Source organism: Bos indicus x Bos taurus, chromosome 14 (genome assembly GCF_003369695.1).
Source record: "Bos indicus x Bos taurus breed Angus x Brahman F1 hybrid chromosome 14, Bos_hybrid_MaternalHap_v2.0, whole genome shotgun sequence".
Taxonomy (NCBI): domain Eukaryota; kingdom Metazoa; phylum Chordata; class Mammalia; order Artiodactyla; family Bovidae; genus Bos; species Bos indicus x Bos taurus.
The window spans coordinates 18,419,454-18,440,790 of record NC_040089.1 but is presented as its reverse complement, the minus strand read 5'-3'; the positions used below and the strand labels follow the sequence as shown (position 1 = coordinate 18,440,790).

Sequence of the window (21,337 nt, the reverse complement as noted above, 5' to 3'; positions counted from 1 at the left end):
TCCACTCAAGCTTACTTCACTTAACACTAATCTACCTCACCACAGTTTAAATAAAACTCTCCTGTTACATTTTCTATCAAATGTATTTCAAATTCTGACTCAGGTCTAAAACGCCAAGTTCCCCATGTTTCACCTTTTTAAAAAAACATATTTCCTTTCAGACTGACTGGTGGATTCTCCATATCTGCCTGCTCCAAACCACTTCAAAGGGCCCTGAGAGTTACGCAGCAAGAGGAAGTCTTAATTTTTTAGGCTGCCTTCAATGAGGAAACAAGGTTGAAAATAAATCCAGACCCCTACTGTTGCTACTGCCTTCATCCTCTGTCTGCTTGTAAGGCTCACCCCTTTCTTAACCTTGACCCTTCATCTTAACCTGGATGCAGCGATACTATTTATTGCTATTATGTTTGAAATTTACCTTTGGTCAGGATCCCACTACAACTTTCCCTTCGACAACTTAACCACATAGTAAATGAAAAGACCCTCCTACCCTGTCTCCCTCAGGCCATTGCCTGAAAGAAGTCAGCCAGAATTCTGAAATTCCCCAGTAGTTATTCACTAGCAAATACAAGACGGCGTTAGGCCCCTGAACTCATAACAGTTCAACGCCAGAGTAAACATGCTACTGCAAAGAAAGTGCCATGCAAAATTTGTCTGGAATCAGACAAATTGGAGTCTCAATCCACCACTGACCAGTTATATTTACTTGTACTAGCTTTGTAGCCTAAACTCCTTACCTTACCTTTATAAGTCTACATTTCTCAGTTGAAAAATAAGGATAAGTCAATCCACCTAGCAATTTGTTGTAATGGAGAATAAACTAGATACTGTATGTATAGCACTTATAAGGGCTAACTCATAGTACATGCTCAATAAAAAGAAGTGATAAATTGGGACTTCCCTGGGGTTCTAGTGGTTAAGAATCTTCCTTGCAATGCTGGGGACATAGGTTCGATCTCTGGTCGGGGAACTGAGGTCCCAGAGCCACCAACAAAAATCCTGCATGCTGTGGCTAAGACCTAATGCAGCCAAATAAAACATCAAAACCAGAGGCAAAAAGGAAGAACACTAGTCCAATGAAGGAAAAGAGTCCTTCTTATCATTACTGTAAATAAGCTAAAACTCACTCAGAGAGCAGAAACTAATCCTTAATCCAACATCCAACAAATTTAAGTTAAACAAGTTGGATTATTGAGCAGGCACCATGAAAGTCCTTAGACTGGGCTGTCTGCTAGGGAAAAAGATTAGAGAGCAGTTTATGGCAGACTGTGAGTGGCAAAAACAAAATCATAAAATCTAATAATTTTAGGACTGAAAAGACCTTTTGAAGTTAATCCATGAAACCAATCTAGGAAAAAATAAATGCCCTCAGAAAATAAACTTTCTTTTGGGAGAGGGACTGGGGATGCGTAGGATTATTCTTTCTTATGGTAATTTGGTTTACAGTAAAAGATCTTAATATAGCCAATAGGAAGTCTCTAAATCATAGACACCTAAACAATTTGGTTGTTATTTGTTGCTCTTTGGTAGAATATGTTACCCAAACTGTTTTAAAATATTTGCCTTCAGGCACCCTAGAATATTTATTTAAGGTGAAAAAGGAGTCCTTTGGTTATTCTCTTGTCTTTTTCAGGAAAGTTTATACACGAGTGGAAGTTACAGACAGTGCAAAAGCACAGGTGACAAGCTAGCTGGAAAATGAGAAACCAAATGCTGTCGCCTCTAAGACTTAAGCCAAGAGACACCCTTTATTACAAGTGGTTGGAATTCCCATTCTAAAGAAGGGAATCAGGAAATTGCATAATGGTGTCCTTAAACAAGGGTCCACCTTCAAGAACCTGACTTTGGGGAAAAGCGTAGATTAAAAATGAAAAGAAACGTCTAATGATATACTCTTGCAAAGCATAGGTAGGTTTCTAGGAAATTAAGACAGCCCTAACTGGAGTCTTGAGCTGGAAGTGATTTCAGGAATCATCTGTTGTACCAGTTGAGGCCCATAGCAAGTAATCAGTTAAATCAAGAATTCAGATTTTCCCATTCTTATGTCAATGTGCTCTTAATTTCATCCTCTAAGATGAAGAGCATAAAGTCGCATTAACATTCTCAACAAGGCCCAACAGAAATTTTCAGAAAATAGGAACCAATCAAATGTTATACTCCGTCAATTCTCATTATCCATGGTAGTTTATGCACTACAAAGTTTCCATGAACAATGAATTAGCATACATCAGAAAATTGCTTCCAGCAGAAGTACAGAAGAGTTAGGTTCCTCACAGCTTCTGGTCACAACAGTTTTGCCTAGGGATCAATACCTAAACTTGTTTTACTTGTGTTTATTTGGGTCACCTTATTTAATATATATTGTTGATTCGTTCCCATTGAACTCATGTCCAGCAGCACTGTAACTCAGTTCGCAGTCTTAGTTTCCTGACCAGAGACTGAACTTGCGAACTTGGTGGTGAAAATGAGGAGTCCTAACCACTGGCCTGCCAGGACATTCCGGTTAACAGCCTTTGCTCAGAACACTAGATGGCACTTCACTTCAGGACCATTGAAATAGCTACATCACCAACAAAAAGCACAGAATGTGAAAAGCATGTTATTAAATAGACTAAAGACATTGCCTGTTTACAGTATAAAAGTTGAAACAAAAAGGCTAAGCATAATCTTGTTCGACCTCAGTTGGAAATATTTACATCAGGTGACTCGGTTTTTTTTTGCCCCTTTGAGTATGTCTGTAAACAATCACAAAAGCACTGCAACTATTGATCTTGGGGTAATAAATACATTTTTATTCATTAGGCTAATTTGCAAACACCAAATCCATGAACAATTAGGGTCAACTCTACTATCAGGAATGATTTAATCTTCCTATTCTTCACAAAAGAATGTTGGATAGCAAGGGTATTGCCAGATTAAATTAATAATAAAATTGCTTCCTATAATCTTCCCTTTGGGAAAATGCTCATACTTATTGTATATTTTTAACCTGGGAAATTTTTAATAGAGACATCAGATGATACTGTTTTTTTTTTCTTTCCTTTGTCACATAAACTGGTAGCTACTTATGTGATAATATCCATGTTCAGTGAAGAGAGAGATGATTATCAAATCTAGATGTCAAAAGATACTTTACAAGTGTTCTGATTTTTTCAGTAAATACAAAAGGCAAGTGTGATATAATCTCAAAATTGTTTTTAAAATAAGGAAAAACAGAAAAGTATATGCTGAAAAATATTAAATTTGCTAATCTATACATGGGTCAGATATTTGTTTCAGATTATTTTTCTTTATCATTTACGGATATAACTTATTTACAATGTTTCAGGTGTACCACAAAGTGATTCAGTTATAAATATATACCTATGTATTCTTTCCAGATTCTTTTCCATTATAGATTATTATAACATGTTGAATATAGTTCCCTATGCTATACAGTAGTCTTTATTATCTTTTATATATAGTAGGTTATCTGTTCATCCCAAATTCCTAATTTCTCTCTCCCATCTCTGTTGCAGAGATGATTTTAGTTTTGCTCTTTGCACTTTTCTACATCTTTGAAAGTTTTTCCAGAAAATACATTGATTGAAAATTAAGAAAATCTTCCTTATTCTCCTTTTTTCTCATTCCCTATACATTATTTTCTGTTATTTTTCTTCTGCTGCTTGTCTATCTTCTCATCTCTGGAAGCAGCCACTAGCATCACAGATGAATCTCCTACCACACTAGGCTTGTCTTAGACTACAGCTTCCCTAAAAATTCCATGTTGGCACTTATTATTTGAGATATAAAGAGGTGATAACTAATAAAGCCTTGTTCTGAAAGAGGGAGCCAACCCACAAAGCTCAGAAGTATGGGTAGAAAGGTTAACCTTGAGATAGGGGGTGAGGCTGGGGACCCTTGAAATTGTAAGCAGAAGACAGTCAGGTCTTGACAGCCTTCAGAGCCCATGCTTTTGCTGTTCTCTTTTGTAGGAGGCAAAATCATCTGTTTGTAGTTAAGCAGGGAGGAGTTTGGGTAAGGCCCTGGGAGAGTGACAAAGATATGAAACAACAGACACGAGAGGAATAAGCAAGACATCTATTCAAGATCAAGTGCAAAGAGTGCTGATGAGTGCTGAGGATCCAGCTGCAACTGGAAGCCAATCATTTTGGCCATCTCTCTGCACACTTAAGCAGTGTTCTCCAGCCAGGTTAGCTAGTATGAGCAGATGGTCAATTTCTTCCCCTAGTCCCCATTCTCTCTTGTGTATTAGCACCTGAACGTTGCTTCCTTCCATTCCTAACCAACTTGAACTCCACATCCAAGTACTTGGAATGCTCAGGAGCCAAAAACCTCGACTCCTTTCCCCCTTGGTCTTCCTGGGGCTTCTGCTCTGCAATTCTTGGACCCTGGGTCAGTCAGAAGAAAGGATGAGAATACTATATTAGAGTGAATTTCACATAATTTCTGTTTTTATAGGGCACAAATGGTTAAAATAGCAAGGGATCTGATGAAGGAAGCATGGCAGGATAGAGTTTACTGGTTTCAGAATTCCAAAAGATTTTTTACCCTCCTTTGAGTGCTCTGAATGGACCCTAAGGCTCAGGAGGATTCAGGGTCCAGTCAACAGCTGTTGCTAGGGTCAGTCTATCTGGACACATCATGCTGAAGGAAGGAAAGTTCTCAAGCCTGATTAGGGCACCAGCAAAAAGTCTATTCTAACATTTTAAATTTTGTATTATTTTTTCCTGGACAGGCCCAAGTCAAGTTGCCAAGGATACAAACAAAATTCCAAACAAAATGATGGGAGAAGGGGCTTTGGGAGAAGCAGGTTAAAAAAAGAAGAAGAAAAACTACACAATGACATGTTGATTAGAAAGGACAAACGTAAATTGTTTTAACTAGAATTAAAGGCAAAACATCAAAACAGATGTTTTCTCATTTTAGGGCCAGAGCTTCATTCTTCAAATCTTCTGTAAGGTCCCTAGCCATCCTTTATAAAAGTTTTATCTTATCCTCTCATCTGGTGATGTATGTAAAATGTCTCGAGTTAACTAAATCAGCCTTATTTGCAAAAGTTTTAGAAAATAGGAGACACTTGGGGGTTGAAATCAACTCCCTAGAAGAGAGATTTACACAGATGGTATAAACTGAAGAAATGTTTCAAATTATTCAACTATTAGTGAAATTAACAACTGACATGTTAATTAGCAATTGAAATTACTATATTTGCATAATGACCATAGTATTATTAAAGCATTTGCTGTTAATAGAGTATTATTTCTTATGTGATTAACAGCAAATGCTTTAATAGTATGAACAATGCCATTATCAGCCAACTTTGGCTAAGCCCCTTTAGATTCATAATTTGAAATACTTATCTGAAATCCCTTGAGAGATTGGTATCTTCTAACCAGGTAACCAAGATTTGGGAGGTGGTCCTGCTCAAGGTCAACCAGCTACTAATAACTGGGACTAGAATCTCAGTCTAGTGCTCATTCCCGACCCATTACTCAGAGACCCAATGGGCATTACTCTGTGTTAATAAATTGCCCTAAAATATATGATGGATCTTCCAAAAACAAGGGTTTCATGTTTAAGAGAAGAGGAAGAGTGTCGAATATATATCTGAAGTCAGAGAATTTCTCCTTTCTCAGTATCATTGTGAACAAAGTCTAACTTAAATATCTGCAGAAAATTACAACCAGAAAACTCACAGGAGCCCTACTAATGTTCTAAAGAAGCAAGCTTCGGTGAGAACTAGAAGAGAAAAAACCCTAGAGTTAGCAGTTAGGAAATTAATGAAGAGACAGAGCCTGTCTAATTTTCATGCAAGCAAACACCATCACAAATGCTTTCAAAGGTCAAGTTGCAAGGAGTGAGGTAATGCTGTTTGGAGAGTGAAATAAACATGACTTAGATTTTGTTCTGAGAAGACTGGATTTTTTTTTTTGTCTTGTTTTTGTTTTCCTTTTCCCCTTTTCTTTTCTTTTTCTTGGTGTCTTACTTTTGAATTTCTATACTTTCCAATTAAAATTTTCATTGCCCCCATTTTGCCTAGCTTCTGTGAAAAATATTTTATAGCCTTCCTTTGGTCCTGCAGATTTTCTCCAGCTCCTTCTGCTGGGGCACACACTATTTTCTTACATCGCTGGAGAGTTTAAGAGTGTGGAAAATGATGTTGGAATTGATTTGGCAGAACCAAGGGGGAAGAGAAGGAAAGGGAGAGGAAGAGAAGGAAGGGTCTCCTGTTCAAAATAATCTTCACTTCCAACCAATCACATTGCATGAAGTAAGCATTTTCATAGATAGTTTTAACCGTTTCACAAGAATTTTTTTTTCTCTCTTTCAGAATGTGCTTTCAACAGTCATGCTGTTTTCAGATGAACTGAAAGAAGTACTTGTCCAGAAGGGACAAGCATGGGCTATAGCATATGACTGGAGAGATACAAAAGATGCTTTATTTAAATGTATGTTTGTCCTGGCAGATGTGGAGACCTACCTGTACATAATCCACACTTCGCCCCAGTGCTCTGAAGGCTGTGTACATGACTTCTCTTTTTCCACCCCATTTTTGCATGATGCAAATACTCTTGTTGGACAAGACCAACTGGGTGACATGCTGTGAGCTTTCTTTGTGCGACTCATCCGTCTCTCCAGGACCCTTCACATGGTAGTTGTTCTTCCAGATATAAGTGGCTGACTTGTCCCTGCCCATGACTTCACTGAAGATGTCCATCATGTAAAGGTCATCTTCCGAGTTTCCATCTATGACCATGACAACTTTAATTCCGGGGTAGGTTAGCCTTTTCACAGATTGCAAACATTTCCGCAAATAGTCTGGATCTTCTTGATATGCAGCAATGCAAAGAGCAACAGTTTTGTTCAACTTAATGGGGGTTTCTAGAGATTTTTTCATTTTCCGGTGCTCCAAAAAGGCAAACAGGCTTTGGATGATGAGGTGTGATGCTAAAAAGGCACCATACAGTCCAAAAGAGAAATAGTAATTATCTGTTTGGATAAATTGATAGCCAACAATATAAGCAGCTGTGATTCCAAGGAGGAGAGAGACTCCAAAAAGTGTGGTTCCAATTATTCTCAGGATACATAGAAATCTCTCACAATGCATCTGTAAAAATAACCACATGATACACTTGGTTAACCACTCTTGTCCCACACTTCTTTATATACAGAGTACCACAGGGAGCACACTGGTTCCAAGTGTTCTAACCCTGAGTTTCTCACTTAACTAGTTCAGTGACTTTCTGCATCTCAGTTTGGCATCTCATTGGCAAAAGAGAGATAAGAATGTCCTTTTGGGGACTTCCCTCGTGGTCCAGTGGCTAAGGCTCTGCACTCCCAATGCAAGGCACCCAGGTTCGATCCCTGGTCGGGGAATTGATCCCACATACCACGACTAAAACTCGATACAGCCAAATAAATGATCTGGAAAAATAAGTGTTTAAGAAAAAAAAAAAAAGAATGTCCTTTTGGCACACCTCAGAGAATTCTTTCAAACATCATGAGATGGTAGTGCATTGTACCATTGAAAACTATAATGTATGAAACAAATATATAGATGCATCATTTTTAGTACATTAGATCATTTACCTAAGGATGTACTCTGTGTGTGTGGTCATAGCTAAGCATAACACCTAATTTTTTTTAGTGAGCAAGGCACTCTTGCACCATCATATTCCTTCACTCATAATACTGACCAGTGAAAGTTCAAAATTCATAGGCCTTGCTCAACTTCTTATGTATCATTTTATCTCAGCTCTGATGCAAATCCCTCAACTCACATCTTTCCCATGCAGCTAGCTGAGGTTGAACATAAAAATACATGGATTCTACCATTCTAGCTCTTCCATCAATTTGCGTGACTTTGAGCCAGTCATTTTTCCCCTCTGGGCTTCAGTCTTGAAAAATCTGTTAGGGATTTCCCTGCTGGTCCATTGGCTGAGACTCTGCACTCCCAATGCAACGGGGCAGGGTTTGATCCCTGGTGGGGGTACTAAATGCTGCAACTAAGATCAAAGATCCCACACTCCACAACTAAGACCCAGCATAGCCAAATAAATAAATATAAAGAATAAGATTTTAAAAAATTTAAATCTGTAAAATATAGGCAGTTAGACTGGATTATTTCCCAAGTCTCTGTTGCCATTAAAACTTCCTTATGCATGGATATCCTACACAGACATTTATCAAAGCTCCTGAAATTCCAAATTATAGTCCTTCGTTTATATGATTGTCTCCTTCATCCATCATCCACACCAGCCAGTTAGAACCTGGTAATCAGGAACTTTACTGAAACACAGCAAGGACACAATAAATGTTTGCAGAAATAAATTATATAATTAAAGAATAGCATCATGCTTAATTCAACAGGTACATTTTCTGTTGTCTGAAGAACTTTAACAACTTAGACTTTAAAAACACATTTCAGTTATTAATAATATCCAGTTTTGTACTCCTCCCCAGTTTATGAATCTCCTGAAATATTTTGAATGTGAGTACAAGAGGATCATATATATTGTATTCCTCAAAGCATCTCCAATTATGACCACAGACGAGGTGCTTGGTCTTATTTCCTGGATCCTATTCCTATACATGCCACAAACAATTCTCTGGACACCTGCTGGGTGTCCAACAATTAAATCAATGTTGCCATCATATGCCTGCAGTATCAGATTCCACAGGTTCCATCCTACGAGACTGGCCCCTCACAGACCAACACTCAGATGTCAGTTGCAAGCCCAAGTTGTTACCTGCAATTATGATAAACTGGTTAAAATTCATAGGATCATAAGCTCCCCTCCTGAGTTCAATTAATTTGCTAGAAGGACTCACAGAATCAGGAAACCTGTTTACACATCAGATTACTGGTTTAATATAAAAAAGATGTAATTTAGGAATGGGCAGATGGAAGAGATGCACAGGGCAAGGTATGCGGCAAGTTCCATGCATCACTCTCCCCAAATTGCCACATGTCTGTTAATCCATTAGCTTGCTGAACCCTCTTCTTTCTGGTTTTTATGGAGAATTCATTACATAGAATGATTAATTATTACCATTGACCACTGGCAATTAAATTCCATCTCTAGCGTGTCTCCCCTCCCCACTTATCTGGGCAAGAAAATGGAAGTTATTCCAAAAGTCACCTCATGAACCTAACAAAAGACATCTCTAAATCTGTAGGAAATGCTAAGCATCTTACGAGCCTCATGCCAAAGACCAAGTCTATATTTATTAGAATTAATCACAATATCATAGGTTTCCCCCTGAAGTCTTTCTTTATTCCTCCCCTTCCAATAATGAACTCTAACGAGGGACATAATTTGTATGACCTTCAATCATTTACACCAACTTCAGGGGTTTTGTCATATTTGCATATAATTAATATTTAACCTTTCCCTTTAGTTCAGCTAGTTTTTGAAAAGTTAAGTAAATTTATTTCAAAAGTACCTTGGGTTAAGTAATTATCTCTGCAAAATCTCTTCCTGGATATATTATTTATATTTTCCTATTCCACATTAAGACTTAAAATTGAGTGTTGACATAAAATCTGTTAACATCTTGGTTGTTACTAGTTGTGTGGCCATCACATCACTCAACTCTAAGTGACACCATTTACATTCTAGGCCTTGTGGTCATCACTGAGGTGGTCCTGAGTGCATTATGCTTTAGGGTAACTTACTGTGACTGCTCACCAACTGTATTTCCACTCCTGAGCAGACTGCTTGATGTGGCCATGGCATTCCAGTCTCTGGAATTCTGAAATGTGCCATTTCCAGTAGGGCTTTTAAGGGATAGAGGGGGCATGCTGTAATATCTCTTTTTCCCTCCACAATCTTGATGTACATATTAACAGGTCCTTGGAGAATGCAAAGCCCAAGGATAGAAGGAGCTTGGTCCTTGAACTGCCACATGGAAGGAAATCAGTCACTAATACCATCAATCAGGAATAACTGCCTTGGACTCACATTAACAAGAAATAATTTCTGAGTTTGTGTTTGTGTGCCTGTTACAAATATTGGCTTTAGTGTCTCTATCTCATTACAATTCAAGCAATGCAAAGCAGGCTGGAGACCAGGGTTTGAGCTTGCAGACATTATTTTCCTTTGCTAAACTGGAGATGAAACTTGTCAAGGACCCTTCACAGGACAACAATCAGGAACAAAATCAAAGTGTTACAATTTAAAATATCAGCTAACATGGAAGCTAGAAATAAAACAAAAAACCAAATGTGCATTCCACTTTTAGCACTTATATAGGACACCATAATATGTAACATGTGAGCCTGATAAAGGTAATCACGACACAGATGGAAGGTGCAAGCTGCTGGGCAATGGGGAAATGCTGAGTTTTCAGAGCACAGCATCCCCTGTTAATTGAAACCACTGGCCAGATGCTGAAAACTCCCAAAGTGTACATTAACCAATGCCGAAGGTGCTGGAGCACCAGACTAGGAATTTGTCTTTTCCAAGACATGAGTCATTCTCACAAGAGTGAAAAATTTCAAGGGGACTAAAACACTCTGCCTGGGAGAAGCTCAGAAGTGTGTTCTGCTTGTGTTTCAAATCACCACAGCCAGCAAAAGAACTGCCTGCCATCCTTTTCCATTATTCACATTTTCCTTGCTTTTATCAGCACATGTAGACACAGAGCGTGTTCACATAGCATCTGCTGGCCGCTGCTGAAGTGGGAACACCCTCTTACATCATAGGAGTCCACAGAATGTCCTTCTGCAGCCTGGGAAAAGCTGCTAGTAAACTGCAGCAGTAGAATCTATTTCTGGGAAGTCTGGGTTGCTGCCTAGTGTGACATAAGCAGCATCTCAGCGCAGCCCAAAGGGTTAAAAGGCATACTTAGAGCCAGCTGCACTGAGGGAATAGGTTGATCTCAGGAACTGACACACAGGATGTGTTTCTTTATAATTTCAGAGATATGGGCACCATATGTGTGAGACTTTCTGAGACAATCTCCAATTCAAACACTCTGTTTCATAAGCAAACCCTCCTTGTCAGACACATAGTTTATTGCTAAATTGGAAAATATGGTTAGTTTCATCCTAGATCATTTGCGGATACAAAGACTTAGAAATCTCCCTCCCCAAGATATTGAAAATATAAAACTTGGTTTTGCCCATTATTAGACTTTATTGATTTTTAAGTTGCTGCACAGAATTCTAGGCCAAACCAAATGTTAAAAAACAGTTTGGTGCACCATAACGTACACTCCAAGTCAACAGATTATATGTGCGCATATATATATATAATGTGTATCTGTATGTGTTAGTTATCTGTCACTCAGTCGTGTCTGACTCTTTTGTGACCCCATGGACTGCAGCCCACCAGGTTTCTCTATCCATAGCATTCTCCAGACAAGAATACTGCAGTGGGTTGCATTTCTATCTCCAAGTGATCTTCCTGACCCAAGGATCAAACCCAGGTCTCCTGCATTGCAGATGGATTCTTTACCATCTGAGCCATACATATATATATATATATATATATATATATATATATATATATATAATTATCTTCACTAATGTCCCCCAAGGACATAAAATATTGTTGGACTTACAGTTGGTATTCAGAAAATATTTGAATGATAGATATAACTTTATTCATAAATATCATTAGCATCATTATAATGTCAATGATTTTTAATTCATCATTTCTAAGCTCCAGGCATAGAGTCAAGTTTTGTTTTCTTGAATAGGGAACAATTCTACTTAATTTTAAGAGTAAATATAAAATTCTGTTAATCTCATGTTACAAATCACACATACATATGATGAGGCAGCCAAGACTGAATATTTAAGTAACTTGCCCCAAATCACAAAACTTGCCCAATTCACATGGTGGCATAAATGCCAGGTGATTAGACTAATTTCAGTGAATATTGGCTGAATAGATTTGAACTTTCATGAAAAATTAGGTGGTGTTCTTTTGTTTCTGGTTAATATGCGTGTTGTGTAAGGAAAGATTAAAAAAGAACTTGAAAACTGTTTTCCAGCTGTAATAGAAAAATGAGTATTGATATGCACTCAGGAACAGAAACAACAGCCAATTCCCAGCGATTTCTAGGCTCATGTGTTTTCCTACATGGCTACAACCAAAGGAACCTGGAAAGATGTGGTGCCAAAGGGAATTGGCTGGTGGTTCCATTTAGGCAACAGCAGTGCTGTTCTTAATGCTAACAGTCAAAATCCTGTTTTACTCTAACAAAGGCAAAGACAGAAGAAGGCCCTAGGCTCTGCCAGTCTGCACTGATTACTTGAGTCTAAACGGATTTTTCACTTGTTTAAAATGTATTTATTGAATACCTACTTCGTGCTAAACCTGTTTTTTGGATACAGGAATACACAGTTGATTGCGACACACAAGTATATACAGCTATGGGTGCGTGCTAAGTCACTTTAGTCATATCTGACTATTTGCGACCTCATGGACTGTAGCCCACCAGACTCCTCTGTCTATGGGAATCTCCAGGCAAGAATACTGGGATAGATTGCCATTTCCTCCTCTAAGGGATCTTCCCATCCAGGGATAAAATCTGAGTCTCCTGCGGCTCCTGCATTGCAGGCAGATTCTTTACCACTGAGCCCCCAGGAAAGTCCATCTATAGCCACAGTGTGTACTTAGTGCTACTTAGAAACTCAAGGGGAGACAGTGCCATAGGTCCCATCGTAGAGCAGATATAAGCCTTGCTGTTTGCTCATAGACCCCAAGTGGGACTCTGTAGGTCGCTGGGCTGCACTGGGTACCATTCCTTCCCTCTGACTTTCCTCTATTAACCAGAGAGCAAACAGTGGATGAGAGAGAATAACAGCTGCTCTCATTGCCCTAGTGCAGTGGTGAGAACTAAGTTCCCACAGCTTTCATTATGGGGGCTTCCATTTTGGATCAGGGAGAAGCTAAAGTGAACTCTTAATGGGTCGAGTCAGCATTTGGGAAAGGCTGTGGACATTAGGCCAAGTGACACCTCTTCTGAGAGGTCCTAGCTTACCGCTCCTTCTAAAGTAACTTCCCCAGTAAATCAACTCTACTCCAACAAATAAAAAGGAAAAAATAAAAGGAAATATTAAAAATAAATGAAGATAAAGTAACTCCTCCTCCCTGACATCTCTTCACTGCCTGTCACTATCTCCTTTGACCCTGCATGATTTTCTATTTTTTTAATTAATGATTATTGGAGTATTGTTGTTTTACAATGCTGTATTATTGGCTTCTACTGTACAGCAAAGTGAGTCAGATACACATATCTGTATATCCCGTCTCTGGGGGATTTCCTTCCCATTTACGTCACCACAGAGCACTGGGTGAAATTCGCTGTGCTATACTGTAGGCTCTTGTTAGTTATCTATTTTATATATAGTATCAATAGTGCACATGTCAATCTCAATCTCCCAATTCATCTCACCTAACCCCTGCTCCCAACTCTGCCTAATTTTCTATGCTACACTAAGAACACTCCTGACTATAGGGACTTGTGTATCTCAATCAACTGTATATGCCTGTGCTATACAACAGGGTGGTTGTGATTTAGTTGCTAACTCGTGGCTGACTCTGAAATCCCATGGGCTGTAGCCTACCAAGCTCCCCCGTCCATGGGATTTCCCAGGCAAGAATACTGCAGCGGGATGCCATTTCCTTCTCCAGGGGATCTTCCTGACCCAGGGATGGAACCCAAGTCTCGGGGCTCCTGCATTGATAAGCAGAGTCTTTAACCACTGTAGCACCTGTGTCGAGTGTGTTAGTTGCTCAGTCGTGTCTGACTCCTTGTGACCCCATGAACTGTAGTCTGCCAGATTCCTCTGTCCATAGAATGCTCCAGGCAAGAATACTGGAGTGGGTTGCCATTCCCTTCACCAAGGGATCTTTCCAACCCATTCAAGTCTCCTGAATTACAGGCTGATTCTTTACTGTCTGAACTACCAGGAAAGCTCTTAGAAGCCCATAAAACAGGGTATGCACTCAATAAATACATTTTAAATAAGTGAATATTCATTTAGACTCAAGTAGTCAGTGTAGCCTGACAGAGCACAGGGCCTTACTCTGTCTTTGCTGCAGAGGCAGTGAATGTGCTGAGCCCTCAAGGGTATCCTTCATCCAGCAGATTTTTCACTCTTTTTAAAACCAGTTCTGTAATTTCTTGCCCGGCAATTTAAAGGTAGTGGATGGAGTTGCGGGGGAGAAGTATCCAACCAGCTCTAGAAGACCTTTGGATAAAAAAGTTAGAAAAGGCAAATGATCCTGAAGTTGTAAATTGCAGTTTGAGCAAGCTGATGAATTCGGGGGTCAAGTTTGAGGTATAAGGGATAATGAGGTCATCTTTTTTCCATTTGAACTCTAAGTAGTTTTCCACTTAACCTCTCTTGTAAGTAGTCTTACAATATTTACTGTCCATTAACCTACACACTGCTTTGTGTCTTGATGCTAATGATTGTGAATGAGTATATGTGCACACCCATATATATTGGCCTCTGGAACCACACTGAGTTGGAATAGACTCCCAACTATCTTTCAGTGGTTTCTTTTAAAGGTTGGGTAGCCTTGAACAAGTTACATAATACTTATCTTCACTGTCTTCATCTATACTAAGTCGCTTCAGTTGTGTCTCACTCTTTGCAGCCTATGGACTATAGCCTGTCAGGTTCCTCTGTGCATAGGAATTTCCAGGTAAGAATACTGGAGTGGGTTGCCATCTGCTTGTCCAGGGCATCTTCCCAACACAGGGATGGAATCCACATCTTACATCTCCTGCATTGGCAGGTGAGTTCTTTACCACCAGCGCCAGCTGGGAATCACTTCTTCATCTTTAAAATGGAGCTAATCATAGTGACTTCACCTAATAATGAGATTAAAAGATGGATCTCATTTCAATACCTGAAAGGAAACTATCAAGTTAGAGCTCAGTGCTGTTAGCTCTCTGTGGGTTACTACCCTACTAGTAATTACCTACTCAGCCTGACTCTCTGTCCCTTTAAGTTGTTGTTTGTTAGTTAACAGGGATAATTTTGACATAGTGGAAAGGATAGCAGGACAGGGAAGAAATGGATTCAAGTCCCAGCTCCCTCTGCCTCATATTAGCTTTTCAACAACCCACTTGAGGGTTCTATGAATGAGCCATGTGTCCTTGGACAACTGATACCTCGGAACTTAAAAATGTTTAGTGGTATAGATAACTTTATTCATTTTAATGACTTTAACCCACAGCTGCCCACAGCTGAGTGTCTAGAAGGATGGATATAGGTTGCACTGTAGGTAGTCTCAACATAGTCACCTGAACAAGGATGACTATTAAGTGTAAATCCCTTTTGGTCTCTACTTTCTGAGCTTCATTTCCTCATCTGCAAAATGGGAATGACAACTTTTTGCAGGATTACTGGTAATGAATATGTATATTTATTATAGAGTCAATGGAATATTAATGGTGTTAGTATCTTAACATAAAAGAACATAACTCAAGTTATAAAGTGACTTGCACTTTCTATTTCTACAAGGAATTGAGTTTTGCTTAGGATCTCAATACAAAGGATTATATGGCACATTTAGAACCAGCTTTACTGAGGGAAATAGACTGACCTCAGGGACTGACACAAAGGATGAATCATTATAGTCCAAAATCTAATACAGACAGACCAGGTCAATGTCCCTTCACTTATAGCTGATAGTTAAACACGCAGAAGCACAAAGGACAAGAGGAGATATATTTTTTAATATGGTTAGTGAATGCATGACTCGAGGTCACATCTAATAGCAGAAAAGATTTTAGAACACAGGTTTCCTTCCTCTTAAACTAATCTGTGGGAGGAGGAAGAAATAGATCAAGTCATATGTAGAATGATTAGAGTTAGAAATACTAACTTAGGTAGGTGACACTAGCAAGACATCTGGAAGTATATTTCTCTGTAACAAGACATATTCTGCTTTTGGCCATTTGACTGCAAATGGTGGATTAGAAAGGATGGTCAACAAAAGGCTAAAAAGCAGTGGTTCCCAAATATTGATGTATATCCAATTCCCAGGGAATCTGTAAAAATTACAGAAGTGTGGCTCCTGCAACATTCTGAGTGAATTGGCATGGGGTGCTACAAGCCTGTCAGGAGTTTTTAAATCTCCTTAAGTAACTCTAATTGCAACAAAGTTTGGTAATCATTAGGTTAAAGTCTAAGAAAACTTTCAGTACCTCATTTGGACAGATACACATCCCTCAGGTGTATTGCCGCTGCCACTGTCCTCAGCCCGAAATCCTAAGAGAAGTACCCAGATGACGCCTCCCAGGAGTCTTCACATTAGACACATGACCCACCCCTTCCTTCTCCCCTTCTGACCTCCTCTTCCTCTCTGGTTTTGAAGTTGACCTTTGTCTTTTCCAGTACCACTGCACTTCTTCTAGCAGAGACCCTGGAGCTAATTCTGCAGGGGTTTAGCAAAACACCTTTCAAAGACCTTGTCATCTGAGATGTCTCTGGATCCAGAACTTTAGATTTCAGATTTCTCTTTTTTTGTACCATGTTGATCAATGGCTTCCTAAGATGCCCATTCTCCCAGTTGTCTATTTGTTCCCAAACTTCACCATCCTAAGCTTCATCCTAAAGTTCACTGCAGCAAAGGGGGGAAATTACAGAAAGATCTGGCATGAAATCCTCACTCCGTATGCGGCCATATATACCAGTGTCAAATCTTTACATGAAATCTTTCCTGATCTCTCTCGATCAGATGTGATTTCTCCTCAGTTTGAACCCTCATAAAACTTTACTAGTCCAACTGTAGCATAGTCTAGCTCAAGGGTGTTATATTCAAGAAATCTTGGATTAAATTCCATTCACTCTCTTTAGTAACCCTGTGATTTTGAGTGGGTTGCTTTACTTTTCTGAGGCAAAGTTTTTTTCCCATAGAGTTTTCTTGTTGGGAGGCATGGCAGGGCACTAGATACAACTCATATCAAGTATCTAGCTCGATGCCTGATATGTATTAAACAGGTGATAAATACTAGCTATTATTTTACTTCTTTATGGGCCAGACTGCATTCTACCTTACACTATGGTTATTTAAACACTTCTTTGACTATGCTTTTCCTATGATGCATTCCATTTAGATGTGTACTACATCTTGTTCATTTTTAAAATAAATTGCAGTACAGTTGTATGCTTTTAAGAGACATTCATATTTAAATATTTTACGTTTAAATTGAAGAAAAATTTAAGAGTGTGAAGTTATATTTACTTTGACTCAATGACATTTGTCTAGGTTGTGAACACAGCAGTATATTATGAACTCCACATAGATAACATTCAAAATATTGCTGAATTTAAGATATATGCAGTGGGATAATAGTCTATGCAGAGGAAAGGATTAAAACCAAGTTGGGGTGATGAAACTGATTTTTCTGCAGGGACCTGTCCTCCCCATTCAGTGTTATACAAGCTGCCACAGGTTCTGTCCTTACAGCCTGTTAGTGGAACACAGCCTGGATGAGCATGGGTAAAAACAGAACCTGTAAAAGAACTGTGGGGCTTATGCTCTATTCTCCAATTACATTAACTTATAGCTCCCACATTATATAAAAGCCAAGAAGTTAATACGCTACTTGTTCTTAGATTAAAAATACAACTGTGTAATAAAACTTTGCTAAACGGTCTCTCCCAGTGATCCATAAATAAGGCCTTTCCTCATAGAAAATAAATGCATCAGTGGAAGGTATGAATTTAACAATTCAGGAAATATTTCTTAAAACAATCTCAGTTGGTAAGGAATCCATGTATGAAAAAAAATTTTGAAATTCAATATTGTGGGACTATTCTACAGACTTTACAATAATGATTAGTTTTAATATGACTTACTTTCTAGTAAGTCTGTTACCCATTTGTTGCACAATTCTTGTTTTCCAAGAAAGTAGGTGACTAAACACCATCTTTGTTTGGAGGAGAGTGGCATTCAGATTTGGTACTAGTCATTGATTTAAGACCTTGAATTCTTCTTATAGTTGCCATAGCTTTCTCTGAAAACAAAGGATCCAGTTCTAGGCACAGTGTACAAGTAACTCCGGTAATGTACATTTGTCACACTTCTACAAGAAGTTTTTCTGTTCACCCAGCTCATGTTTTATATAGATAAAAAGAAAAGAGGAGAAATTATATCTTCATTATAATGCTATAATCCATAAATGTCTTAGAATTTTGAATCATTAGTCCCAATATTGCTTAATTCATTCACAACATAATATATATACTAAAATTTGTAGAGAGTCAAACTATTGAAAATTTAAAAGAATAGCCAAAGTATTTGGAAAACCTCCGCTGGAATATAGTAGGCATTTTAAAAACAGTTTTTCAGTTGTCAGAATAATCTTATTTAATTCAGCCTTTGGAAAAATGCAGTGAAAAGCAGTTTAATGAATGATTCAACCTGTGCATATTGGAATGAAAGGAAAAAGTTTAGAATTTAGGAGTTCTTTTCAAACCTATTCTATAACATTTTCAATTGTTATCTACAAATAGTTTGATGGGCATAACTATTTATTCTACCCAATTCTACACAAATATACATTTTAACTTTTAGCCTTTCATCATTGGCATGTTTGAATGTGTGCTGACCCTCAAAATATTTTGTTAAAATGATCTTTAAAAAAAATCATAATCCTTAAACTTTCAAAGGTATATTATCATTTCTTCACTGAAAAGAGAAATCTGCCGGAAAGAACCTTGAAATCTACAATGGACATTGAAGTTGTTCTTATCTGTCGCCTCCCTTTCCCAGCAAAGCTCAACAACCAACCTCCTTGGCTTTGCTCTCAGGCCGAGTTGAAAGTCTATATATACTCAGTCCTCCAGTTGGGAAAGCCCTTGGTAGCCAATCAGAGCTTCCCGCTCTATTGCGTCACACCTCCCCCCTGGGTGTGACGTCAAAGGCAATCCCAGGCCAGCCACGTGGGTTGGAGAAGTGTAGCCTTTCTGGGCAGCTGTTCGGGAGACACCAGGCAGCAGTGATCCCCAAGGGTGAGGAACCCGGCTGGGAGGAGCCGGCAGAGCTCCTACACCCACCTCCTGGGAGCAGGGCTGCAACAGCTCGCTGGGGCCGGAGGCGCGTGGGGTTGGGAGACTCCCAAGTACTTCGCGCGGCCCGTTTGGGGGATGGAGGGAGTGGCCGCGGGAAGCTGGCACCTAAGCCTGTGTAATAGGACCCGGGTCTTGTAAACCCTCCTCTCCAGGCACCGCCTCTCAGCTCCCAGCCCCTCTTTCCAGACTTAATTATCCCTTCAGAGCCATTTCCCCTCGGCTGCGTATCCTGGGCCAGAGGAACAGCCTCTCGCCTCCCAGTCCTCGCCCTCACACAGACCCTCCTTTCAGATCCGCCCTCCTGTTCACAGGGACCCATTTTGTAGCCCTCGCTCACGCTGGGCGGGAACCAGCTTGACGAATTCCGCCCAAGGTGTTGATTATCCATCCCAACCTAGCCTCTGGCTCGCCTCCCATCTTTACCCCCGGCTCCCAGTGGACCCCCATGCCCCAACCCGAGGCTGGGCACTGGGGACGGCACCCCCAAAGACCCCACCCGACCGTGCCCCCCGCTGCAGCTGCGGAAAGAGGCGCCAGCGTGCCCGATGCCACGTCGGAATTGGCTCTCGGGACGACGCAGCTGCCTGCGCGCCACACAAGGTCCCCATGCACGCCCTGCCCCCGGGGGCTCGGCGGCCGACTGAAGGGATGCGCGCTCTCCTCCCGCTCGGGTCTCCCAGTGCCACTGCCTGGGTCGGGGACCCCTGGCCGTAGTGAGGCTTCCGGAGCCGGGCTGAGCCCAGAGAGACCCACTCTGACACTTAAATGGGGGTGCAGAGAGTGCAAAGAAGGGGGGGGGCAGGGGAAAAAAGGGGAGTGGCCGAGCGAGGCCGGTAGCCGCGCGGAGGTGACGAAGGACCCTCCCTCCCTGGGGCCAGAACTGGGACCCGCGATCGCTTTAACCCTTTGCATTCCAAGAAACAGGCTTCCGTCCCACTTAGAAGGAAAACGCGCTAGGCTGTTCACGGCTTTTCTCCCCACACAGAGTGTGGGAAAAAAGGGAGAGGTGATGAGAATGGAAGGGGGAAGGGGGCGGCAGTGGGGAATGCATTTTCCTTACACAGTGGAGATGCTTGTTTCCTAGCTCGGGAGCCCCTCGGCAGCTCCGGAAGATGTGGAATGGAAAAGTACATCCCGGGAAGTGCAGCCTTTCCCAGGCAAAGAGGTTACCTGTGTTCCCATAAAGGCAGCAGATTTCTGGCGAGCGCCGCAGAAATGGGACAAGCCCCAGGATAGGTTACTAAGCTTGCCAGGGATCTGAAATATCCCCTGATTTGCAGCCTGCTGGAAATGTTCAGACCTCAAACTTTTCTGTCGAACACGGACTTAAAATTGGGTTTAATTCTTAACGTGGGGTAATGACTTCCCCCTCCCTGGCCTATTCGAGGACCCTCACTGTTCACCGAATCGCGCCAGTGTAACGTACCTTGTTCAGCTCTTGGTCATAAAGTTGTCCTCAGCCTGTCTGTGTGGTCCTGAAGGGTCGGTGGCGGGCAGTTTCCAAAATTGAGGTAATAGGAGATCAGATGAATTTGAGACGACCGGCCAAGAAAAATAAAAAATTTAAAAACAACATTTAAAAAGGATGGGGGAGTCTCAAATGTTTAGGTCTCCCCCACTTAAAATAAAATCACTAGTATTTTTTAATATTTCCGTTGCACTTCAATCTTCTAACTCTTAAAAGAAAATGTTATCTGTGCTTTGAAAATAAATTAACTTTATTTTATTTTATGCTCTAGTTCCTTTCCCCTAATATCGGAAAGTCTCTGCTCTCTTTTTGTATTAAAGAGAAAAAAAAAAAAAAAAGCCTGGTGAAAACTCAGCAGAACCCAGGAAGCGTAGAATCAGGAGAATGTCTTTGGCTGGGGCTGGTTCAAGTCCCTGGTTCAATGGGCTGCTGGAAGCCAGGACTGGGTAATTCTTTCCAGACGTCTTGACTTCTCCTTCCTCGCGGTTGTTGCCTTTCTGCCTCCTCCAACTTAAGGGGGTCTTAACAAGTGAGCTGGTGGGTGTTTTAATAGGGCGGAGGAGGGAATAGGGGTGAGGGGAGTGGAGAAGGGAGGTGCGGACTGGGAAACCGGAGGGGAGGGAACTGGGAGCGCGGGCGGGCAGGCGGGAGGCGGGGAGGGGGAGAGGGCGAGAGAAATTGGCCATTCAAAGCTCTCTCTGAGCTAGAGGCCGGTTCTAAACGCCAATGAATTCAATTAACTTGATTGCAAACGTGTGCAGAGCAATGCTGTGCACACAGGCGGCCCACCACCTGAGTCCCTCCTTTCCTCCAGC

The 21,337-nt window shown here is 40.6% G+C and overlaps 1 protein-coding gene across 1 annotated transcript in view; it reads right to left on the bottom strand.

The window, feature by feature from the left end:
- HAS2 (hyaluronan synthase 2) overlaps positions 1-21,122 on the bottom strand; it is a 32,217-nt gene extending 11,095 nt beyond the window's left edge. The window contains exons 1-2 of the mRNA XM_027560934.1: positions 20,481-21,122; positions 6,485-7,111 (exon numbers count right to left, since the gene is read on the bottom strand). Of these exons, the coding sequence (XP_027416735.1) occupies positions 6,485-7,111 (627 nt within the window). The 5' untranslated portion in view covers positions 20,481-21,122. The remainder of the gene's footprint in view (positions 1-6,484; positions 7,112-20,480) is intronic.
- Between the last annotated feature and the right edge of the window lie 215 nt (positions 21,123-21,337).